Source organism: Ochlerotatus camptorhynchus, unplaced genomic scaffold (genome assembly GCF_037179485.1).
Source record: "Ochlerotatus camptorhynchus isolate MF236.1 unplaced genomic scaffold, CSIRO-AGI_Acam_v1.1 ptg000139l, whole genome shotgun sequence".
NCBI classification, from domain to species: domain Eukaryota; kingdom Metazoa; phylum Arthropoda; class Insecta; order Diptera; family Culicidae; genus Ochlerotatus; species Ochlerotatus camptorhynchus.
Window position 1 is genome coordinate 226,454 of NW_027040629.1, and position 19,529 is coordinate 245,982.

Genomic DNA, 19,529 nt, shown 5'->3' on the forward strand with positions numbered 1-19,529 from the left:
GTAGAACTTCCGTGTGTCGTTTACGCGGTACAGATTTTCCATCGCCTCGCGATCTCGATCTTCCTGCTGACGCTTCTTCCTTCGGAAAACCGAGTTTTGTCTGTTCCGCGCTTGTCTGTATCGCTCCACATTCAATCTCGTGCGGTGTTGCAGCATTCTCGCCCGTGCTGCATTCTTCTCCTCTACTAACAGTTTGCATTCGCCGTCAAACCAGTCATTTCTTCGGTCCGGGATTGCAGTACCTAGTGCCGCTACAGCAGTACTACCTATGGCTGAACGGATGTCCCTCCAGCCATCTTCAAGAGAAGCTGCGCCAAGCTGCTCTTCCGTGGGTAGTGCAACTTCCAGCTGCTGCGCGTAGTCCTGGGCAACTCCGGTGTCCCGTAGTTGCTCAATGTTGGGTCGTGGCGTTCGACTTCGACGTGTGTTATGCACCGTCGAGAGTTTTGAGCGCATGCATACTGCAACTAGGTAGTGGTCCGAATCTATGTTCGCACTGCGGTACGTGCGGACGTTGATAATGTCGGAGAAGAATTTCCCGTCGATTAGAACGTGATCGATTTGGTTTTCTGTGTGTTGGTCAGGTGATCTCCAGGTGGCTTTGTGGATATCCTTGCGGGGGAAAAAGGTACTTCGAACTACCATACCCCGGGAGGCTGCAAAGCTCACGCATCGTTGGCCGTTGTCGTTCGATACGGCATGCAGGCTGTTTGGCCCGATTGCCGGTCTATACATTGCCTCCCGTCCTACCTGAGCGTTCATGTCGCCGATGACGATTTTGACGTCCCGTTGCGAACAGCCGTCGTACACCTGCTCCAGCTGCGCATAGAACGCTTCTTTCTTGTCGTCGGGTCTCCCTTCGTGTGGGCAGTGCACGTTGATGATGCTGTAGTTGAAGAAACGGCCCTTAATCCTCAACTTGCACATCCTCGCGTTGATCGGCTGCCAACCAATCACGCGTTGGCGCATCTTACCCAGCACTACAAAGCCGGTTCCCAGCTCGTTGGTGGTGCCACAGCTCTGGTAGAAAGTAGCCGCTCGATGCCCGCTTTTCCATACCTTTTGTCCCGTCCAGCAAAGTTCCTGCAGTGCTACGACTTCGAAGTTGCGTGGTTGAAGTTCGTCATAGATTAACCTATCGCAACCCGGGAAGCCGAGCGATTTGCAGTTCCATGTTCCGAGTTTCCAATCGTAGTTATTTCGTCGCGTAGGTCCGTGCCGATTGTTCCGATCCGTATTTCTTTCTTCGGTATTTGCAACTTTGTTTTTTTTTCCAGGGCGGCTTGTTGGGCCTGCCCCAACCCCCTGTCTCGCCGGGGGACCATCGTGCACAGCTCTGTTTAGAGTCCCACGCTGGCACTAGGACGGTGATCAGCCGCTCCTAACATGGAGAACAGACGCCGTTTTGAGCCGCACCTCCATGGTGAGCAGACGCTCAGGTTTGGTGAAGCATTTCCTCTATCACCGTACTATGGTTACCGCGCCAGTGTTCGCGTCGCACCTCTTCACTTTGCTATTGGTCCCAAGCAAATCGATTAACGTACCCCATTCTAGTCAAAATCCTAGTACTACACTATGTTTGTTTTGATTCGCTATGAATGTTTGACAGATAAAATTAGGGGCTCGTGGATTTTCCAATGTTTCGAGGGATGCATCGATTAGCTTGGGACCGTAGATAGTACCAGAGCTGAGCCAAAAAGTTGAGCACGTTTCTTCGGGACCTGCTGGTCTTAGAGTTACCACTATGGTACTAGCATAGAGGTAACTCTAAGACTAGAAGGTCCCGAAATAACGTGCTCAACTTTTTGGCTCAGCTCTGGAACTCTCTTCGGTCCCAAGCTAATCGATTCACCCCTCGAAACATAGGAAAAACCAATAACCCCTCATTTTATCTGTCAAACTTTCATAGCGCATCAAAACAAACATTGCGTAGTACTGGAATTTATACTAGAATGGGATACGTTAACCGTTTGTTTGGGACCAATAGGCTAGTCAAGTAGTGAGCCAATTTAAAATCGTTAGTTTCGTATTGATTGTTGGTACTAGTCTTGCCCTGGGACGGAAAGATCTCACTTTTCTGAATGTTTTTGAAGAATGCCCTACGGAAAGTTGTGCGTGGTGTTTGACGGAGTTGACCAATGATGCCAGGAATATAAAATATTTTTTCTATTTGAATTTGGATTTTATTCGGAGTTGCTACCGCAGTTTAGTAGCTTGTACATCATTTTTGCTCAACACAATATAAATAACCATAAAAAACAACAATATACATCGCTTAAAACATGCAGTGTACTCAATTTTTTAACTTTCCTTTCACAAATATAAACAATTAACAACTCCATTGAAGTCAACATTGATTTCGGCATCACTGCCATCCAGATTGATGCGATCCCTGAGTCCTTTTTATTCCACGATTGCTACTGTCAAATCGACCAATCAGAAACTGGATCGGATTTGACAGCAAATTTTCTCGAAATCGCTACCCGATTTCAAGTCCCGTTCCAGGATGAAGCTTTTTTAAAACCAAAAGCGTCGGGTGCCACGTGTGTCCATCCCGGCACCGTGTCAGCGGGCCACCAATCAAAGTTCAAAGCCAGCCCTTACTACTGAAGAAGACGGTCCGTATTCTGGGGGTACTTGTTAACGGGTCCTTCAACTTCGAGCAGCACTTTAAGGCGATCAACAACGACTGCCGCAGCAGGATCAACTTGATCCACACCATCTCTCGCCCCCACCGGTCTAACGATCGCGACACTCGTTTTCGGGTTGCTAGTGCCGTCATCGATAGTCGTACGATAGTCTACTGTACGGTCTTCCGTCAACGCCCGCCGATGCCGCATGCATCGAAGCGGGTATTCTGCCCTTCCGCCATCGTATAACCGCAGCAATTGCAACGAAAAGCTACAGCGTGATACAAGCCCTTACATCTGAGACCATACTCACCCCTGGATACAGGGTATCGTGAAGGCCACACCCTCGAACACGGTGTTCACCTGGATCCCTGGGCACTGTGGTATCCCAGGAAATAGCGAAGCCGACAGCCTGGCAGGGTCTGGACCAGCTGGCCCCCGTTACACCGACGAAGTGCCACTACAGGACATAAAGCGATGGATAGTCAGCAAAATGTGGGAAGCCTGCACACTTGGAAATACCTAATTTTACACGTGACGGAATCCATCTTTGACATAAAGGATGAGACGTAAACAAACATGTCATGTAAAATTAAGTGCTCCGAGACTGAAAAGTTCGGTACTCGACGAAAAGTACGTTTGATTGAGCTGAGTTTTGCGTCTATTACGACTCAATTTTATGTCAAAAATGACGCTCGTATATGCCAGTCTCAGAGCACCTAAATTTACATGAATTTTTTTAAGTGTGTGGGAAGCAGAGTGGTGCCAATCCCAATCCCTCTTCATCCGAAGAATCCAAGGAACGACGAGCAAGTTGACGGATATGTCGAAACTGCGGGACCAGAAGGTGGTTTCTCGTCTTAGGACAGGCCACACATAGTTTTGGTGGGACGCAGTTCCTGTGCCTGTGTCCGCAATACCAACATTTACGGAAGCAGTACGCACTTCCCAACAGCATTAGGGACATACTGGGCGACGAACCTTCCACTTGAGCGACAGTTATTTATTTCCGAAGGACGCTGGGCTATACAACATCATTTAGGCCCTTTTTTTCTTTTGGCTGACGGGACATCTCTGCTGGACGGGGGATTACCAACAATCAATACGAAACTAACGATTTTAAATTGGCTCACTACTTGACTAGCCTATTGGTCCCAAGCAAACGATTAACGTGCCCCATTCTAGTCGAAATTCTAGTACTACATAATGTTTGTTTTGATTCGCTATGAAAGTTTGACAGATAACATCAGGGGTGTGTGGATTCATGCAGAACATGCAGGGGTGAGTGAAATAGCTTGGGACTGCTTAGGACCGTTGTTCTGGTACTGAGTGAGCCAAAAATAATAATGATTTTCTTCGGGACCTACTAGTCTTAGAGTTACCTCTATGGGATTATCCCTCCTACCGTAGAGCTCCGATCTCTTTCAGAACCCTACATAACTTTGATGTACCAGATTTCTTTTTTTCGTTGCCTGTATTGTTAGTCTTTTACTGGAATCTGTTTAAATTGCTTCTATTTGAGTACATGTGTATTGTAAGCCAACTCCGTAACAATATTTGCAAGCAGAACCCTCCTCTGGGGCCCCCTATTTTATAAAGATGAACTAGCCAACGGCTAAAAATCTCTCTAATAAAGACAACAACAACAACAAAAATATTGCCAGGGATGTGCAACAAATGCAGTTACTGTTCTTATTCATCGTCAAGCATTGTAATCTTATAAAAATGATAACACATTCTTAATTTCAAAGTATAAAAACCAGCACAGTTTTTATGACTGTTGAGTTTTCAATTGCAGTTATGGGGGGTCGAGCCCTCCTCGCTATGAGGTTTTGGTGGGAATCAACTGAGAACGAGTAAAACAGTAACGAGTAAAGTTGAGAAAATTTTCAAGCAGTTTACCATTGGCATGCAAAATAAAATCGAACGACTCCGCTGTATCCAGGCCAAAACGCACCACTACATTGGGGTAAAATGATCCGCATGATAGAGACAAGCCATAAGCTGCAAGTAGAGAATGCAAAGGCATGACGTATTTAAAATGATTATTCCTTTATGTTACATCAGAAATAAGGTCTCAATAGAGTGTTAAACTGTTATTCATGAAGTAGAACATCTAAAAAACATACGAAAAGTGAATTTGTTCCATTCTGTTGCGATATATGCTGTTCTTAATTTGAAGTCGATGATTTTAACAACTGTGTTATGTTTTGAACAAAATGCTTTTTTTTTAAGGAATCAGTAGGTCATTATATGATTTTATGATCAGGAATTATTTGTGAAACCTCCAGTTGAAAACAAACACAATCCGTTACCCGGAACATGCATCTGAGGAAAAGTTATCGTTGTTTTTCTATAAGTGAACATTTTACCCCAGGGGTGCATTATAGGCTGTTCTCCTTTATACCCCGTTCACATTACAACGTATATCACGTGATATACGCTGTCTTGCAATGAGCACTCATACATATAGTTTTCACTGGAAATCCTATGTATGAGTGCTCATTGCAAGACAGCCTATATTACGTGATATAGGTTGTAATGTGAACGGGGTATTACACTTGCCACCGCACCACACTGCTTCGGGTTTATTCGTAGATCTACGCATTTTTAGATTTACTACGGATCGAAGGACCTACCATAAAATTCAACGGATTTTATAGATTTTTAGGGATTTTTTTAAGTGTCGAAGAATTTTAACGGATTCAAAAATGTTTGGCTCACTCCGCGGTCATAACTTAGAAAAATATATTGCTTTTGGAATGACTGTTTTTGGAAAATGGTCATTAAATTTAGCAATAACTAACGCAATGGAAACAAATTTACCTATTTACGGATTGCTCATTGAAATTTTAACAACACCGCATCGCAGTGCTGCTCTCACATTCTCTTTTGTGATCAGCTTTTCATTTCGATTCGATGTAAATGCAAAATAATTATTGAGTGCATCGCAATTTTTTGCTTATTTCTGGGAGCCGTCATCCAGCGAAGATCAATTAATCAATAGAGTTGAGATATTATTATGGATTCCACAAAGTAGTTGAAATTTTTTTTTTTTTTTTGCTATGGTCACTTTAACACTCTTGGGTCATTCGTGACTTGTCCGGGGGTGAGATTTGAACTCGTGACTTTGGCGTGAGAGGTATGGATGTTAACCACTACGCCGGGGTCACCCCCATAGTTGAAATTTAAATGCACTCAATAAATAAAGAATAAGAAATCCTCTCAATATTTCTAATAGGAATGTTCTTTTGGCTCAAAAAATTATCTCCGCTCATCTTTCCCTCTGAGGATTTCTAAATCCTAAAGCCCTACATTAAAAGTACGGACGACTGAAGCCAGAAAACAAAAAAAAAGTTGTTCCAATCGAGCAATGCTGTGCACTTTGACAATTCAGTGCCAACATTTCAAAGGGGCGTAATTGTATTTGTAAACAATGGCTTTAGCCGTCGATTTCTCGCGAATAAAAGCTCACTCATGAAAAATAATGACACCAGCAGGTAGAGGAATGTTTCCTTTACCAGCTAGCATTGTTATTTTGGAGAGGTAAGATTTCATTCGCGAGAAATTTACGGGTAAAGTCATTGTTTACAAAAGCAATTACGCCCCTTTGAAATGTTGGCACTGAATTGACCACTTTGTTAAGCAGTTTTTGTGTGACTTTCTACCAGCGATTTCACAAAACTGAACTGACTAATTTCTATATTTTTTATGAAACGCACAAATGTTGGCTACTTTTCTCGTGGTTCTAGAAAAAAAAATCTCAAAATAATGTCTTATTTCAAAGTTCAAGTGGTAGTAAACGTCATTTTAACTGCTCGAATGAAGTGGTTAATTGGATTTGACTAGATTTTGGCAAGACGTCCATACTTTTACTGTGGGGCTTTACTAAATCCAACTACCTTAATGCCACACTGTCTGGGGTACAATGCTGCCACCTGGCAATCAACACTAGAACCATATGCAGTGAACTTCTAATGACCATGGCATGAATATGGGTATTCATTTAATGTATGCTATTATGGTTGTTATTGTGCCTTGCGTGGTAAATGAAGAAACAGCGGCTATCATTCATTGATTAATGATTTTTAAGCGTCGCTAAATTTTTGGCCTCTCAATGTTAGGATCCATTCTTTAAGTAGGGAAAACATGGTTGCAATACGCTAGAAGCGATAGGTTCCTATTGTTGTGTATGGACTTGATGAGATATATTAGCCAAATGCTCGGCAAAATGTTATATGAATTTGCTATGATTGTTGTTATTATTAATTAGATATGGCAACAACTGACTTTTCTATTACTCAGTTATGGTCCCATAGATTTTTTGATATTATTTTTGATATTTTACCTCTTACACACTTAGATTTTTTCGCCGAGATTGGCACCACCGAGCAGCTCGGCATTTTATTTTGCTGGATCTCAGTGAAAAACTTGCCGAGATTCAGCTAACAAACGGGAATTTTGCCGAGATCTCAGCTAACAAACATATTTTTTGCTGAATTTCCAGCAAAATAAAATGCCGAGCTGCTCGGTGGTGCCCATCTCGGCAAAAAAATCTAAGTGTGTAGGTCAATCAAACTACTAGCAATTTTTGACCAATTTTAATCGTAAAACTTGCTATTGATTTGATATTCTCATCTACGCAGATCTTCGCCTGAGGTTTTTGTTTATTCATTTCTCGATTACTTTTTCAAAGGGACGTATCTGCTTTTGTAATCGAAGATTCAAACGTAAATTTGTCGACACTATTAACACTCCCATTCAAATAAACACCACCATCAGAAAGGGTAATGCTTCATGTTTCCCCAACAAGATGGTGGAGTTAGTTTGCGTGTGAGTGATAAGAGTTTCGACAAATTGACATTTGAATCTTTATTTTCACAAGCAGATACGTCCCAATGAAATTTGTCTCATTTACCGGCCATCTTGCGACTATTCGCACTACTTGCCTGTACGTTTTAACCACCGCAAAACTCTAATTTATTATAAGAGCCACAATATTCAGAATTCTCAACAGCTGATTGTCAAAACAGATAATTCATTCATGATATGCCATGTTGTCGCCGTGCTGTACTACCAGTTTGTAAACAAAGTGGACGCAGTAAACATGCTCAGGTTGTGACTTTCGTGACTGTGAATAAAAGTGAAAATATAATACATTTATTTTAAGATTTATTTTCGTTTCTTCATTAGTAGTTAGCTTCTACCACAGAAGAAGTGATTTATTCTCGCATTCCATTTAAATATTATCATTCATGCACGGGCCATGTCTCTCTACAAGATAAGGTAGGCACATTGGCAATGCTATTCGATTAATTGAAATCTATTAACAACACAACTTTCTCCTGTGTAGGGTTGCTGGTCTTGAAGATATTTTACAACAAGATGTTATTGATTTGAAATTTCTGAGAGATTTCTGTTTCTACGGTATGCAGGATATAAAATGATAGCTCAAAAATAAAACAACTAAGCGAAACGCCCCCTTAATTTTCTTGTTGTAGGTATTCCTGATTGCAGTGGATTGCGATCGCTATGTTGGAAACTGATGTTGGGATATTTGGGCCCAAAAAAAGACACTTGGTCTGCGACTCTGGCTAAAAAACGCGAGTTGTATAAACAATTCATTGGTCCGTGAATGAAGCGTGGGGGAGTTAATGCTAATACTGACATAATATATATTTTTAGAGGAGATGGTGGTTCCACCTGGTGATGGCATCCAGGATCGGTCTGTATGTGTAGATCATCCACTGAGCGACGGAGCGGAGAGTAACTGGAACACTTTTTTCAAAGACAATGAAGTGCTGTTGCAAATTGACAAGGATGTTAGAAGACTCTGTCCGGATATTTCGTTCTTTCAGCAGGTAGGAGTTTGTTGTTTTTGGCATGCTTTGAGAGTCGGCGAGGTGCGAGATAATATGTTTTAACCTACAAGATGGCAAACATGATAGTGCGATTATAGTGTATTAAGAGGAATAGTTCACTCAAATTGTGGCCACAATTCTACAATTTCAATAATGTATCGTGGCCTATCATGAAAAAATTGAAAACCCTAACTTTTCCCCCTAAAGAGATAAAAGGATATTTTCCTGGGCAAAGTTGTAGAGCTACTCAAAATTTGAAACTTTGTTGAAAATAGCAACTTTCTATGTTTTATACCTTCTTTCTGTAGCCTTTTTCTCCAAGGAATGCACACATATGCAGAATTGGTTTGTTCACAATCTTTTGCTGCCAGCTGCTCTAACAATTTCAGTGGAAAGAATTGTCAAAAACTGTTTTGAAACGCTTTTACAAAGCTCCAATCTTCTCTTGTGAGAGCGAGTATTGTCGGCAACCAGTTTTTCTTCGGCAACCGTTCCATTTGAACTGCATGTAAATCTGCTGTTCTATTATCGGCAACTCGAAATCAGCTACAATTAGTAGTGCGTGTGTTTCATTTCAAGAAAACCTTGCTAGATTGCTTTTTCTCAGTGGTAAAAATATAGTCAAATTGAAGCTGAAAGCATAAAGAATCGTTTGCATGCATTAGCGAAGTGTTTTCGTAAGAAAATCCAGTGAAAATAGTGTTTCAATTTGGGTTGCCGAAAATAGTCTGGAATGCCGAAGCCGTCATTTTCTAATGCATTTTAAAACATATAATATTCGATGCAAATGTGAACACAGTAAAACCATAGAGGTAACTCTAAGACCACTGGGTCCCGAAGAAAATCATTATTATTTTTGGCTCACTCAGTACCAGAACAACGGTCCCAAGCAGTCCCAAGCTATTTCACTCACCCCTGCACTGCCCTGTGCGGCATAACAGTCCCATTAGCATTTTTGGCGATTATGAGTTATACATTGGAATCGATTGTCAAGTACCATCACTTTACAATGTACACGAAAAAAATCCTACGTTGTTCAGAAAATGTCACGAAAAATAACAAAACTATGTTGTCCCATCCATAAGAGCTCATGGAGAAAAAAATCTTCAACAGCGTTTTTCTCAGCTTGCTGTTTTAACGAATGGGACAACTATGCTGAAAAGGGCAGTGCATGTTCTGCATGAATCCACACACCCCTGATGTTATCTGTCAAACTTTCATAGCGAATCAAAACAAACATAGTGTAGTAATAGAATTTCAACTAGAATAGGGTACGTTAATCGTTTGCTTGGGACCAATAGGCTACTAAAGTGGTGAGCCAATTTAAAATCGTTAGTTTCGTATTGATTGTTGGTAAAACTACATGTTTTGCTGAAGACAGTTTGTGACTATGCGCATTCCTTGAAAACTTGTAGCACTTTTTATCCTAATTTTGTCCTATTTTTGACTTGTCAAACCGAGACACAATCTCAACAACTCTGTTTAAAGCTTAGATTTTGTATTACAAAGTGACGAAGGTTTGGTTAGCGCTAATTCATAAATGAGTAAATATGGTCACGTTTAATGTTCGCGTGTTTAGCCATTTTCTATACAAAAACGAGCCAAACTGGACTAACTGCTAATTAATTTAACAAGCCACACACTTACATAACTTTACCAAATAGGCACCACCGAGCAGCTCGGCATTTTATTTTGCTGAATCACAGTGAAAAACATGCCAAGATTTAGCAAAATTTATGTTTGTTAGCTGAGATCTTGGCAAATTCTTGGCAAGTTTTTCACTGAGATCCAGCATAATAAAATGCCGAGCTGCTCGGTGGTGCCCATCTCAGCAAAATAATCAAAGTGTGCACATTTAACTGATAGAACCCCAAGGCATCAACTTGAACTTCCTCAAAGTACCAAGGATGCAAAATGCGTGTCGATTCATGCTTGAAATGACTGGTTATTGAGAATGCGATGATCAATCGTTATGATTTTTAATAATGGTGGCTCCATTCGACAGGTATGGCTATCTACTTTGGAATAGGTAAAACCCTGATTGTACCTGTGGTTGGCCATCCGGAACGGAAAAACCTGGAAAAGTGCCCAGCACAATGCCCAGCACATTTATGTTGAAATGACTAGTTCTCGGCAATTTCGATACCAAATTTTAAGAATGAGCCGTTATTAAGGTATGACTATCTAATTTCAAACAGAAACGACAGGACCTGTAGTTTGCCAGTCGGGACGGAAAAACCCGTGAGAGGTGACTCAGATTCACCACGAAAATGGTCAATTCCTGAAAGTAGACCTAGAGATCCGTGATTTTTTTCTCTAAATTGCATACAACAGGAGGATAGAGGAAATATGCAATCACCATATCGATTCTGCTAACGAGTGGCCAGAAAATCGTCCTCTGGATAGTCTAAATCACCGGGAAACAGGTCAATTCTTGAAAATAGGCAAATTGATCTACTATTTTTTTTTTCTAAATTGCATACAATCAACAGTATAGCGGAAATATGCCATCTCCATATCGATTCTGCTACCGGGAGGGGTCCTGTGGATATCCGGAATCACCAGAGAAATGGTCAATTCCTGAAAGTAGACCAGGAGATCCCAAATCCCCGATCTTGGATTCCAAAATGACAATTATCTATTGCCAGCTTCTACACTTCGTCCCCGTTCCGAAAACACCTTTTTTTTCTCTTGTTTACCGTCGATCTTGTTTTCCGTGCTAAGCACCAATGCTACCGACACCAAGGAGGCAGCTCCCACACCGGGACCCTACCTATCGACCCATCATCTCATGAACCGGGGACCAACGGCTTTACTTCCCTTCCGAATAAAAGCGTGATCAGATATGTTATACCTCAGAACATCCCGGTGACGCCGACTGGGATTGAACCCAGGCATGCTGGGGTTAGAGGTAATCACGCTTAACACTACACCACCGGCGCCGCTGAAAACACCTATTTTGTAGGGTATTTGACAGTTGTCCACAAACCGGAAGTCGACATTTTGAATTCCAACATGTCGCCAATCATCTATTTCCGGCCTCTACACGTCGTCCTCGAACCGAAAAGTATTTTAGGGTATTTGACACTGTTTCATAAACCAGAAGTCGCCATCTTTTATTTCGACATGGCGTCAATCATCCTTTTTCGGTTGCTACACGTCGTCTCCGTTCCAAAAATACCAATATTGTTGGCTGTCTGACACTTTTTCACAAACCGGAAGTCACCGCATTGTATTCCAAAATGGTGTCAATCATTTATTTCTGGCACTACCGTTCCGAAAAATATACATATTGTGGAGTATTTGGCACTTTTATAGCTTTTATAACTGTTCATGTGCTTGCTACTAGCGCTGCGTAGTGAGAGAGCTATGCATTCTAAAATCGAATATGATGGCTTCCAATTTTCTAAAAGCCAAGATGGCATCTTCTGGTTTTGAACAAAAAAAAAATACTGTTAAATATCCTAAAATAGGCGTATTTTAAGATCGAAAATGTGTATGTGTTACCAAAATGGTGACTTCCGGTTTTCTAAAATCTAAAATGATGACTTTCGGTTTGTGAAAAACTGTTAAATAGTCTACAATATGGGTATTTGGGAAGAAAATGTTGTGTAGAGACCAGAAATCAATGATTTACGCAAAGGGCAATCAACTCCACACACTGTGCCGAAACACAGCATGTAAAACTGTTCGGCACGTTAAGGCACAGTTTGACAAGTAGGACACATATAATATAATATAAAATGGCATCACTGTTGAGTGCTGACGTTTTGCAAATCGTTGCCAATGTTTACTACTCGGTTGAATAGTTTGTTTACTCAAAAATGAAGCTAGTGAGAGAATGTATCACTGTTAAAACTAGTGAAACAACGATCCACCAACAACCCACCGATTTTGAGGATCGTTCGACAAATTCTGTAAGTATGCTCTGAATCGTGAATCTTTTCAGATCTAGAAAAATCCGTCTTTTTTTAATCACAACAAAAATCCCAGGCCTCACTTCAATCGAGTTCATCCACACCACGGCCAGTCAAGAGTGTCTTGTCGATACGGCAGTCAAGACGGCTGAAACGGGTTACCTCTAGTAACCATTCGTGCCAGACGGTTTCCTTTGATGCTACATTTGGAAGGCCACACAAACAAGTTCATTAATATCAATCAAATGGATCACAACGGGATGCTGGATCACCTACAGTATGCTGTTATTCGTACGAAAAGATTAATATCATGCATCCTTCGAAGATCGGATTTTTATTTGGAACGGTGAGCATCGAGCATCTATAGCTCAATGAATCCTCCCATTCAGTATTGGAAAAGTTCACCAAACGTTACTATGACTCGTGAATTTTTCCAACCCTGCACGGTGAATGAGAACGACCCAAATTTGAGTTTAGTTCGCTCATAATCGCCAAAAGTGCAGGAACTCAGCGTTGAGTAAATTTGTCTCATGGTTTCCTGTGGAAAACCTAAAAAAATTGCCGGAAAATGAGGAAATTGACGAAAATTTTATTCAGTCTCGGAATAGTACCAATAGACTGAGTGAATCCAATCTTTAATTTTCTAAAATTCGGGAATTTTCCCCTGGAAAATCCTGGAAAAACCTGGGAAAACATGAGGCAGAACCTTCTGCGGGAGTTGAGCTACATTAATAATTCTGTTATTCAGAATGAACAATAAAGAAGAAACCCGTAACGTGGGTAGATCACCTTTTCGTGGTACGTTACGGGATGTAAGATCTACCATCGATTCCTAGTCCTGACTACTTCAAACTAGGGGAACAGGATTTTTCAGTAATCCAAGGAACACATCTTAGTCCTTGTTACTTTTTATGCCTTGTTGATAGTGACAAGACTCGGCTTTGTCTACCGAGGATGATCTTGAAACAAGGCAAAAAAAAATGAGTTAGTTGTCTTCATCTATGTGATTCCTAATCTTCTATTCGTTGTTCCCTAGGTTGAAGTGGTTAAGACTAGGGTTCTGATGCATGGTCATTATCGGTGTCATACCTTAATTTTGTTGCTAAGGAATTCAATTTTGACTGACAAAGGGGCGCGCCTTTGGAGGGTGTTTCAACGGTTTCAACACTCCGAAGGGTATAAATAGCGGGACCTTTCAATTAGAGTCGGATCCTTGCGATAAATGCAAGAGTGGCAACTGTAAAAAAATCGAATACTTCATCATTTCTCAATAGTGATGGAGTAATACGACATGCACTAAACTAAGGACACGGGATATACTACAATAGATCAATTTACTGGTCGCAGTAGTGTTAGGTCCCGAACAGAGGAAAAAAAAAGAAGAAACAAAGCTTATCATTGACCAATGCACGGAATGAACTCACAACCACATTTGACAAAATGAACACATGATGTAATGCTCACGTAACTTTAGAAAAGTGCCTATCAACTTTATAAACAATTTGTTTGGCCCTTTTCACGTGAACCAAAGAATGCCCACGCAAACCAAGGCACTATCGGGAAGGCGACAATATACCCTACCCGATGGTGTTGTTGGTTTGCGTGGGCGTACTTCGGTTCGCGCGAAAATGGCCTAACAAGTTTTGTGTACAAAGATTGATAGGACATTTTTAAATGTTACGCGAACATGATTCATGTGTTCATTTTTAGTAAACACGGCACCGCTCAAACGTCAAATTTGGTGGTGAGTTCATTCCGTGCATTGGTTAATAGGGGGCAACCAGATTCGAATCCCTGTCTTGCCAAGGATCTTCTAGGGTGGGAATTTAAAAAAATGTAGAAGGGTCTGTGCCTAGGCGCACGAACGGAAGCTTGGCGTAGGACCGCTAGTGGACGGAACAAATGTTAACATTTAGTTCTTTTAATTGATCAATCATCAATGATCTTAACTCTTTCCGTTTTTTTTATTTGTAAGCGTATCAAATTTGTAGTATTTATTTCAAAGAGAAAGCTGATGAAGAGAATCCAAGGGACTGTCAACTTGAGTATTTTCGATTCATCTACCCCGACTTTAAAAGGTGTATTTTGATTTTTTTGTTATTTACGACATTGTGCATTTTGGTATTAAAGTGTATTCAATTACCCCTCACAGGATTTCCTTCCGAATTATATGAATGGAGTGGGGCGGAAAGTATCGTTTGTGCAGAATATGTAAAAAAGGAGGGATTTCGAGAGATTGAACTCGTGGGAGCTAATTTTCTCACAAATTTGATTTTATTGGCTTTCTGGGGACTGAATATACACCCAACGAATTTATGGTGGTCCTGAAAAGGACCGTTTTGTAGTGCTGGTTGAGTAATGCTGAGCTGAGCACGACGAACTACTGATTCCGATCCTAGCCTAGCGGTGGGACTTCTTCCTTCTTCTCTATGGTTGCTCATATGAGCTCTGCAGCTCACTGCTTGCAGGCAACCTTTCGTTGTTGTTGTTGATGAAAGCACTCCTGCTGCTGCTGCTGCTGCTGCTACCACTACTACTGTTGCTGGACTGGACACCACCACTTACGGTGGTTGAATGAGCACCGTTCAGTGGGACCGCATCGAATTCGATTTTAAAGTCTGTGTTAGGGAATACGCTGTTTTCAGACATTCGGTGATAATTTTGATCATTATTGCAACAGTTGGACATTTGGTATTTTTAAATAGTGACCTATTGAAAATTAACTAAGTGTTCATTTTAGCAGATTGGTAGATAAATTTTCAATCGTTTGGCTTGTTTAGAATTAAAATCTATCTGCTATTGGTCGAAACCTGACCTCTTTTCGTAATTCTGTGCATTTTGGTTTTTTGAAATTGCGTGAATTCTATAGATTCTGTGGAGATCTATCTAGCCCTGATGTATGGGTTGGTAAAGGGAAAATGTAAACGTTGCGGGAGACGATGTCTTAACACTCGAAAGCAATTTTGTGAAATATGAAGTAAAACAAATCCTAGCTAGTTCTGCATGATGAATTTGTTTGATTTAATTTATTTGTAAAGTCGCCGGGAAATACCAGCTGGCGATTTGTTTTTTATGATAACTCCTTACTTGAAAACAGGCAAAAACTCACATACAGGCTGCTTTTTCATGGTATTCAGTGATATAATTTAATAATCAATAAATTATCTCAACATTTAGTGGCAAACCATTCTTTAATTTTGGTAACGTACAAAAAATTCTATAATCCAAATTAAATTTCGTATGTAAGCGCCGATTGAAACAATCTTTGGTGATTGGTGATTGATTAAACGAAAGAAACGAATCGTGCGGAATGAAAGCCGAGGAAAAACTAATTGCAACAATATATTCAGGTCTACAATTCCACACCTTCTATAGACAGGTTGAGCCTTGATAGCTAGCTGCTTGTGGGAACTGATGACTTTGACCAATATCCAAATAATACTCTTTAACAATTTTTGGTGGCCCTGAAAGGATCGTTTTGTAGTGATGGTTCAGCAATTCTGAGCTGGGTGTTCAACACGGATGAGGCTGTCGAGCTGTATGTCGTTTGGAGCAAGGGTGACACGCATGGCATAGATGACCGACCCGCAGCGACTCACGAAGAGCTACTGATTCCGATCCATAGCATAGCGGTGCAGCTTCTTCCTCCTTTGATGGTTGCTTATGTGGGCTCTGCAGTTCGCTACTTGCAGGCAGACTTTCGTTGTTACTGGAGAAAAATTTTCAACGCCACGCGCCGAAAGCACTGCTACTGCTGCTACTAATTTCGACGACCGAACACCACCACACAGTGGTGTGGTCGTTGGGAGCGTGTGGTTCTGAGTATGGCGATGAGTGTGCAAAATATTACGCAATTACATCCTCCCTATTTGCATGCGCCCGAGGATCGGAGGCGAATGCCACTTTCGTCTACTTACTACTCTCTGACGGCTGTGCTGGGGAAGCAGCATATGCATGTAGGTAATTGGTGGATTTGTTAGTTAATTCGACGCTTTTGGACAATTCTGGACATTTACCAGTTTTTCAATAGTTTCTTGTTGAAAATCAACATTCGGAAGCATTGTTATTGATGCGTAGCCATATTTCTGATCGATTGGCGATAAAATTATTGAAATTGGACCAGGGGCAGCTGAGTTATTAACGTTCAAAATCTTTCTTAATTTGTTACATGTTCCATTTTTGGTTTCACAAAGTGAACCCTCATATAGAAATCAAAGATGTAGTCCTACGTCAAAAAATCTCGCCGTTTTTCTCGGATATTCTTGCCAGCCATTAATCTCAATTGGCATGGACTTCGATGGTATATCCACTGGAGTTTATTTGCTTGACCACATAATTTTGAAAAAAAGTCTCAGTACTGGTGGAGGATGCCAATACGTATTGATCCCAAAATATATAAGCTCTTGAATTATAAATTACCAACGTTTGACATCTGTCTGGCGCTGAGTGGATTGAGCAAAAACTGCTCGAGTTCTATACATACTTACAAGCGACGGGTAAATCACTTCTGATGAATCCTATTTTCGTAGCATGACAGATCCTAAGGGTTAGATGTTTGATAGTTTTAATCGGTGGTACATTGCAGTAGGAACTGGTAGGCTTGAACGGTTGGTGGTGTGTAATTAGGAGGTGGTAGAAGGTATCATAATCAGCGAAACGATAGGCTTGGGTGATATCTTTAAGGACCTGCACTTCTGAGTCGATCAGATGATCTAAAACTGATTCGACGATGTTACTTCTAGGGTGAGATTGAACTCTCGCCCGTTCAAGTTCTGGGTTTACTTTAGTCGGGGAGGATTTAATAGACAGAAATTTCATTCATCATCGATCGGGTTTCTCCTTTGCTCCTGTACATCTGCAAGGAATAAACAGTTTAAAGGGACATCGAGACAGAATTTAACTAACTTAGGTTAAAGTATATGGACTAAAAGTCGTCATATGATTATGCAACGACAAGTAACAAATTCATTGTATGATATGTCATCCCAATGAAATTGTTGTGTAAGGAAAATAAGTATTTGTAGTAGTAATTCTAGAGGGGGCTACATTAATCCTAGGAGGGGGGGCTCACGTGTGAATAGTGAGTGCACGGATTGGCGCTCATGATTATTCATTATGCTGTTCTTTCCATTTCTGGTGATAAACTACTTAAATTTTTAGGCCGAAAGGAACGGAGGTTGAATGTCTGTTTTAAATTTTGTCAATGATAATATCAAATCTCAAAAATCCAAATCTAGCTTTTTTGTAGAGTTTTTGCTTTCACGTCAAATTAACTGATATGTTAGATAATGTACTAACTGGACAGCATTTTACAACATTCCCTAGGGCTATAGGTGACATGGGTGCATACAATAATGCTGAAAAAGTTACTTTAGCAACTGAGCTCTCCATTGTGTTTTGTTTCTTTTTTCAGGCGACTGAGTTCCCTTGTGAATCAGTAGTTAGTCACAATCGCGAGCGAAAGTTGCATATTAGAGTAGCACCAACAACTCTCAGTTCGGCTAACGTTGAAAGGAAGGGGCTAGGAGTGACCAAGGTTGGTATTTTTTTTTTTTACTTTTCAATATTTGTATGCGAATCAGCGGGAATTACTAATTATTCATTAAACGCTCACTAACTCAAACCCAACAATGGATTTGTAGCAAGTAAGTTTGATTCTATGATGGCGTTCCGATTCTAAGATTTTTTTTTTGTATTTTCGAAAATAGATCAATTTGATAACGAAAAGAGCCATCGAGAGCTACGAAGCAATGGACGAAGGACAGGAAGCGCATTGGGAAGTGGTCGAGCGAATATTGTTCCTATACGCCAAGTTGAATCCCGGACAAGGTTACGTACAAGGCATGAATGAAATCATCGGTCCGATATATTACGTATTGGCCTCCGACCCTAACTTAGAATATCGTAAACATGCCGAGGCTGACTGCTTCTTTTGTTTTACTGCACTGATGGGTGAAATAAGAGATTTCTTCATAAAAACTCTCGATGAATCTGTCGACGGAATTAAGGGCATGATGGCAAAACTGTCGAACATGCTAAGAGAGAAGGATTTGGAAGTCTGGACCAGATTGAAGGATCAGGAACTTTATCCACAGTACTACAGCTTTCGATGGCTGACTCTTTTACTATCGCAAGAATTCCCACTGCCAGATGTTTTACGGATTTGGGACTCGGTATTTGCTGATGAAAAGCGCTACAATTTTTTGGTAAAAGTATGCTGTGCAATGATCATGTAAGTAGTTCGGTTGTATCTGCTCAGTATGTAGGTTGTTACCACATTGCTTCTATTCAGGTTACTTCGAGAACAAATTTTGGAAAACGATTTTGCCAACAACGTGAAGCTGCTACAAAATTTTCCGCCAATGGATATTAAAGTAGTTCTGAAGAAAGCAACCAGCCTTGACTAGATCCCCACAAACTGCAACGAACAATCTCCTTGCCGCGTCACATTATTTTAGTATTTTTTTATGGCTTTACAGCACTTCAATGGACATGACGAATTACTCATTGATGAGTACATCTCAGTACAATATATCATGCAAATTATATCATTATTGTAAAGATATGATTGTGAAATAAATATGTATTTCCATTTTCTTATGTCGGGTGTTTTTAATTTTTTTTTATTTTGGAAACAACTTAGAGTCAATTATAAAATAGAATGAAGAACCACGTAAAGCACGCTCAACACTTGGCATTTTTTGTTTAGAGGCTTGCTGCTTTTTTCCAGGTGTTAGTTCATTGATGCGATATGGGTAGCCAAAACAAACAAGTGAAGATAAGGATGAATGTTACATGTCCCATTAATTATGTTAAGCCCTTCCTCCCTTTTCCGATACCTAATGCGTTGCTCGGGGGGTCTCCCTTAGCTCAGTTGGTAAAGACGCAGCTACCAAGCAAGACCATGCTGGAGGTAGCTGGGTTCGATTCCCGGTCCGATCTAGGAATTTTTCGGGTTGGAAAATTTCTCGACTTTCCTGAGCATAGAGTATGATTGTACTTGCCACACAATTATACTAATCTAATGCAAAAATGGTACAGGCATCGAAAGCTCTCAATTAATAACTGTGGAAGTGCATCTAAACACTAAGTTGAGAGCATGCAATAAGCTTGAAATGCGA

General features: G+C 40.7%; 1 protein-coding gene across 2 annotated transcripts; it reads left to right on the forward strand.

Annotated features, from left to right (window-relative positions):
- The first annotated feature begins 7,706 nt into the window (after positions 1-7,706).
- LOC135700571 (TBC1 domain family member 13) lies at positions 7,707-19,008 on the forward strand. 2 transcript variants are annotated; one of them, XM_065221100.1, is made up of 8 exons: positions 7,724-7,745; positions 7,824-7,916; positions 7,984-8,057; positions 8,132-8,257; positions 8,316-8,491; positions 17,822-17,944; positions 18,117-18,640; positions 18,701-19,008. In XM_065221100.1, exons 2-8 carry the CDS (start codon positions 7,897-7,899, stop codon positions 18,813-18,815), a joined length of 1,158 nt encoding a protein of 385 aa, XP_065077172.1. In that variant the 5' UTR covers positions 7,724-7,745; positions 7,824-7,896; the 3' UTR covers positions 18,816-19,008. The 2 variants fall into 2 exon arrangements, with proteins under 2 accessions (XP_065077171.1, XP_065077172.1); XM_065221099.1 differs by having other exon boundaries at positions 7,707-7,916.
- Positions 19,009-19,529: the final 521 nt, after the last annotated feature.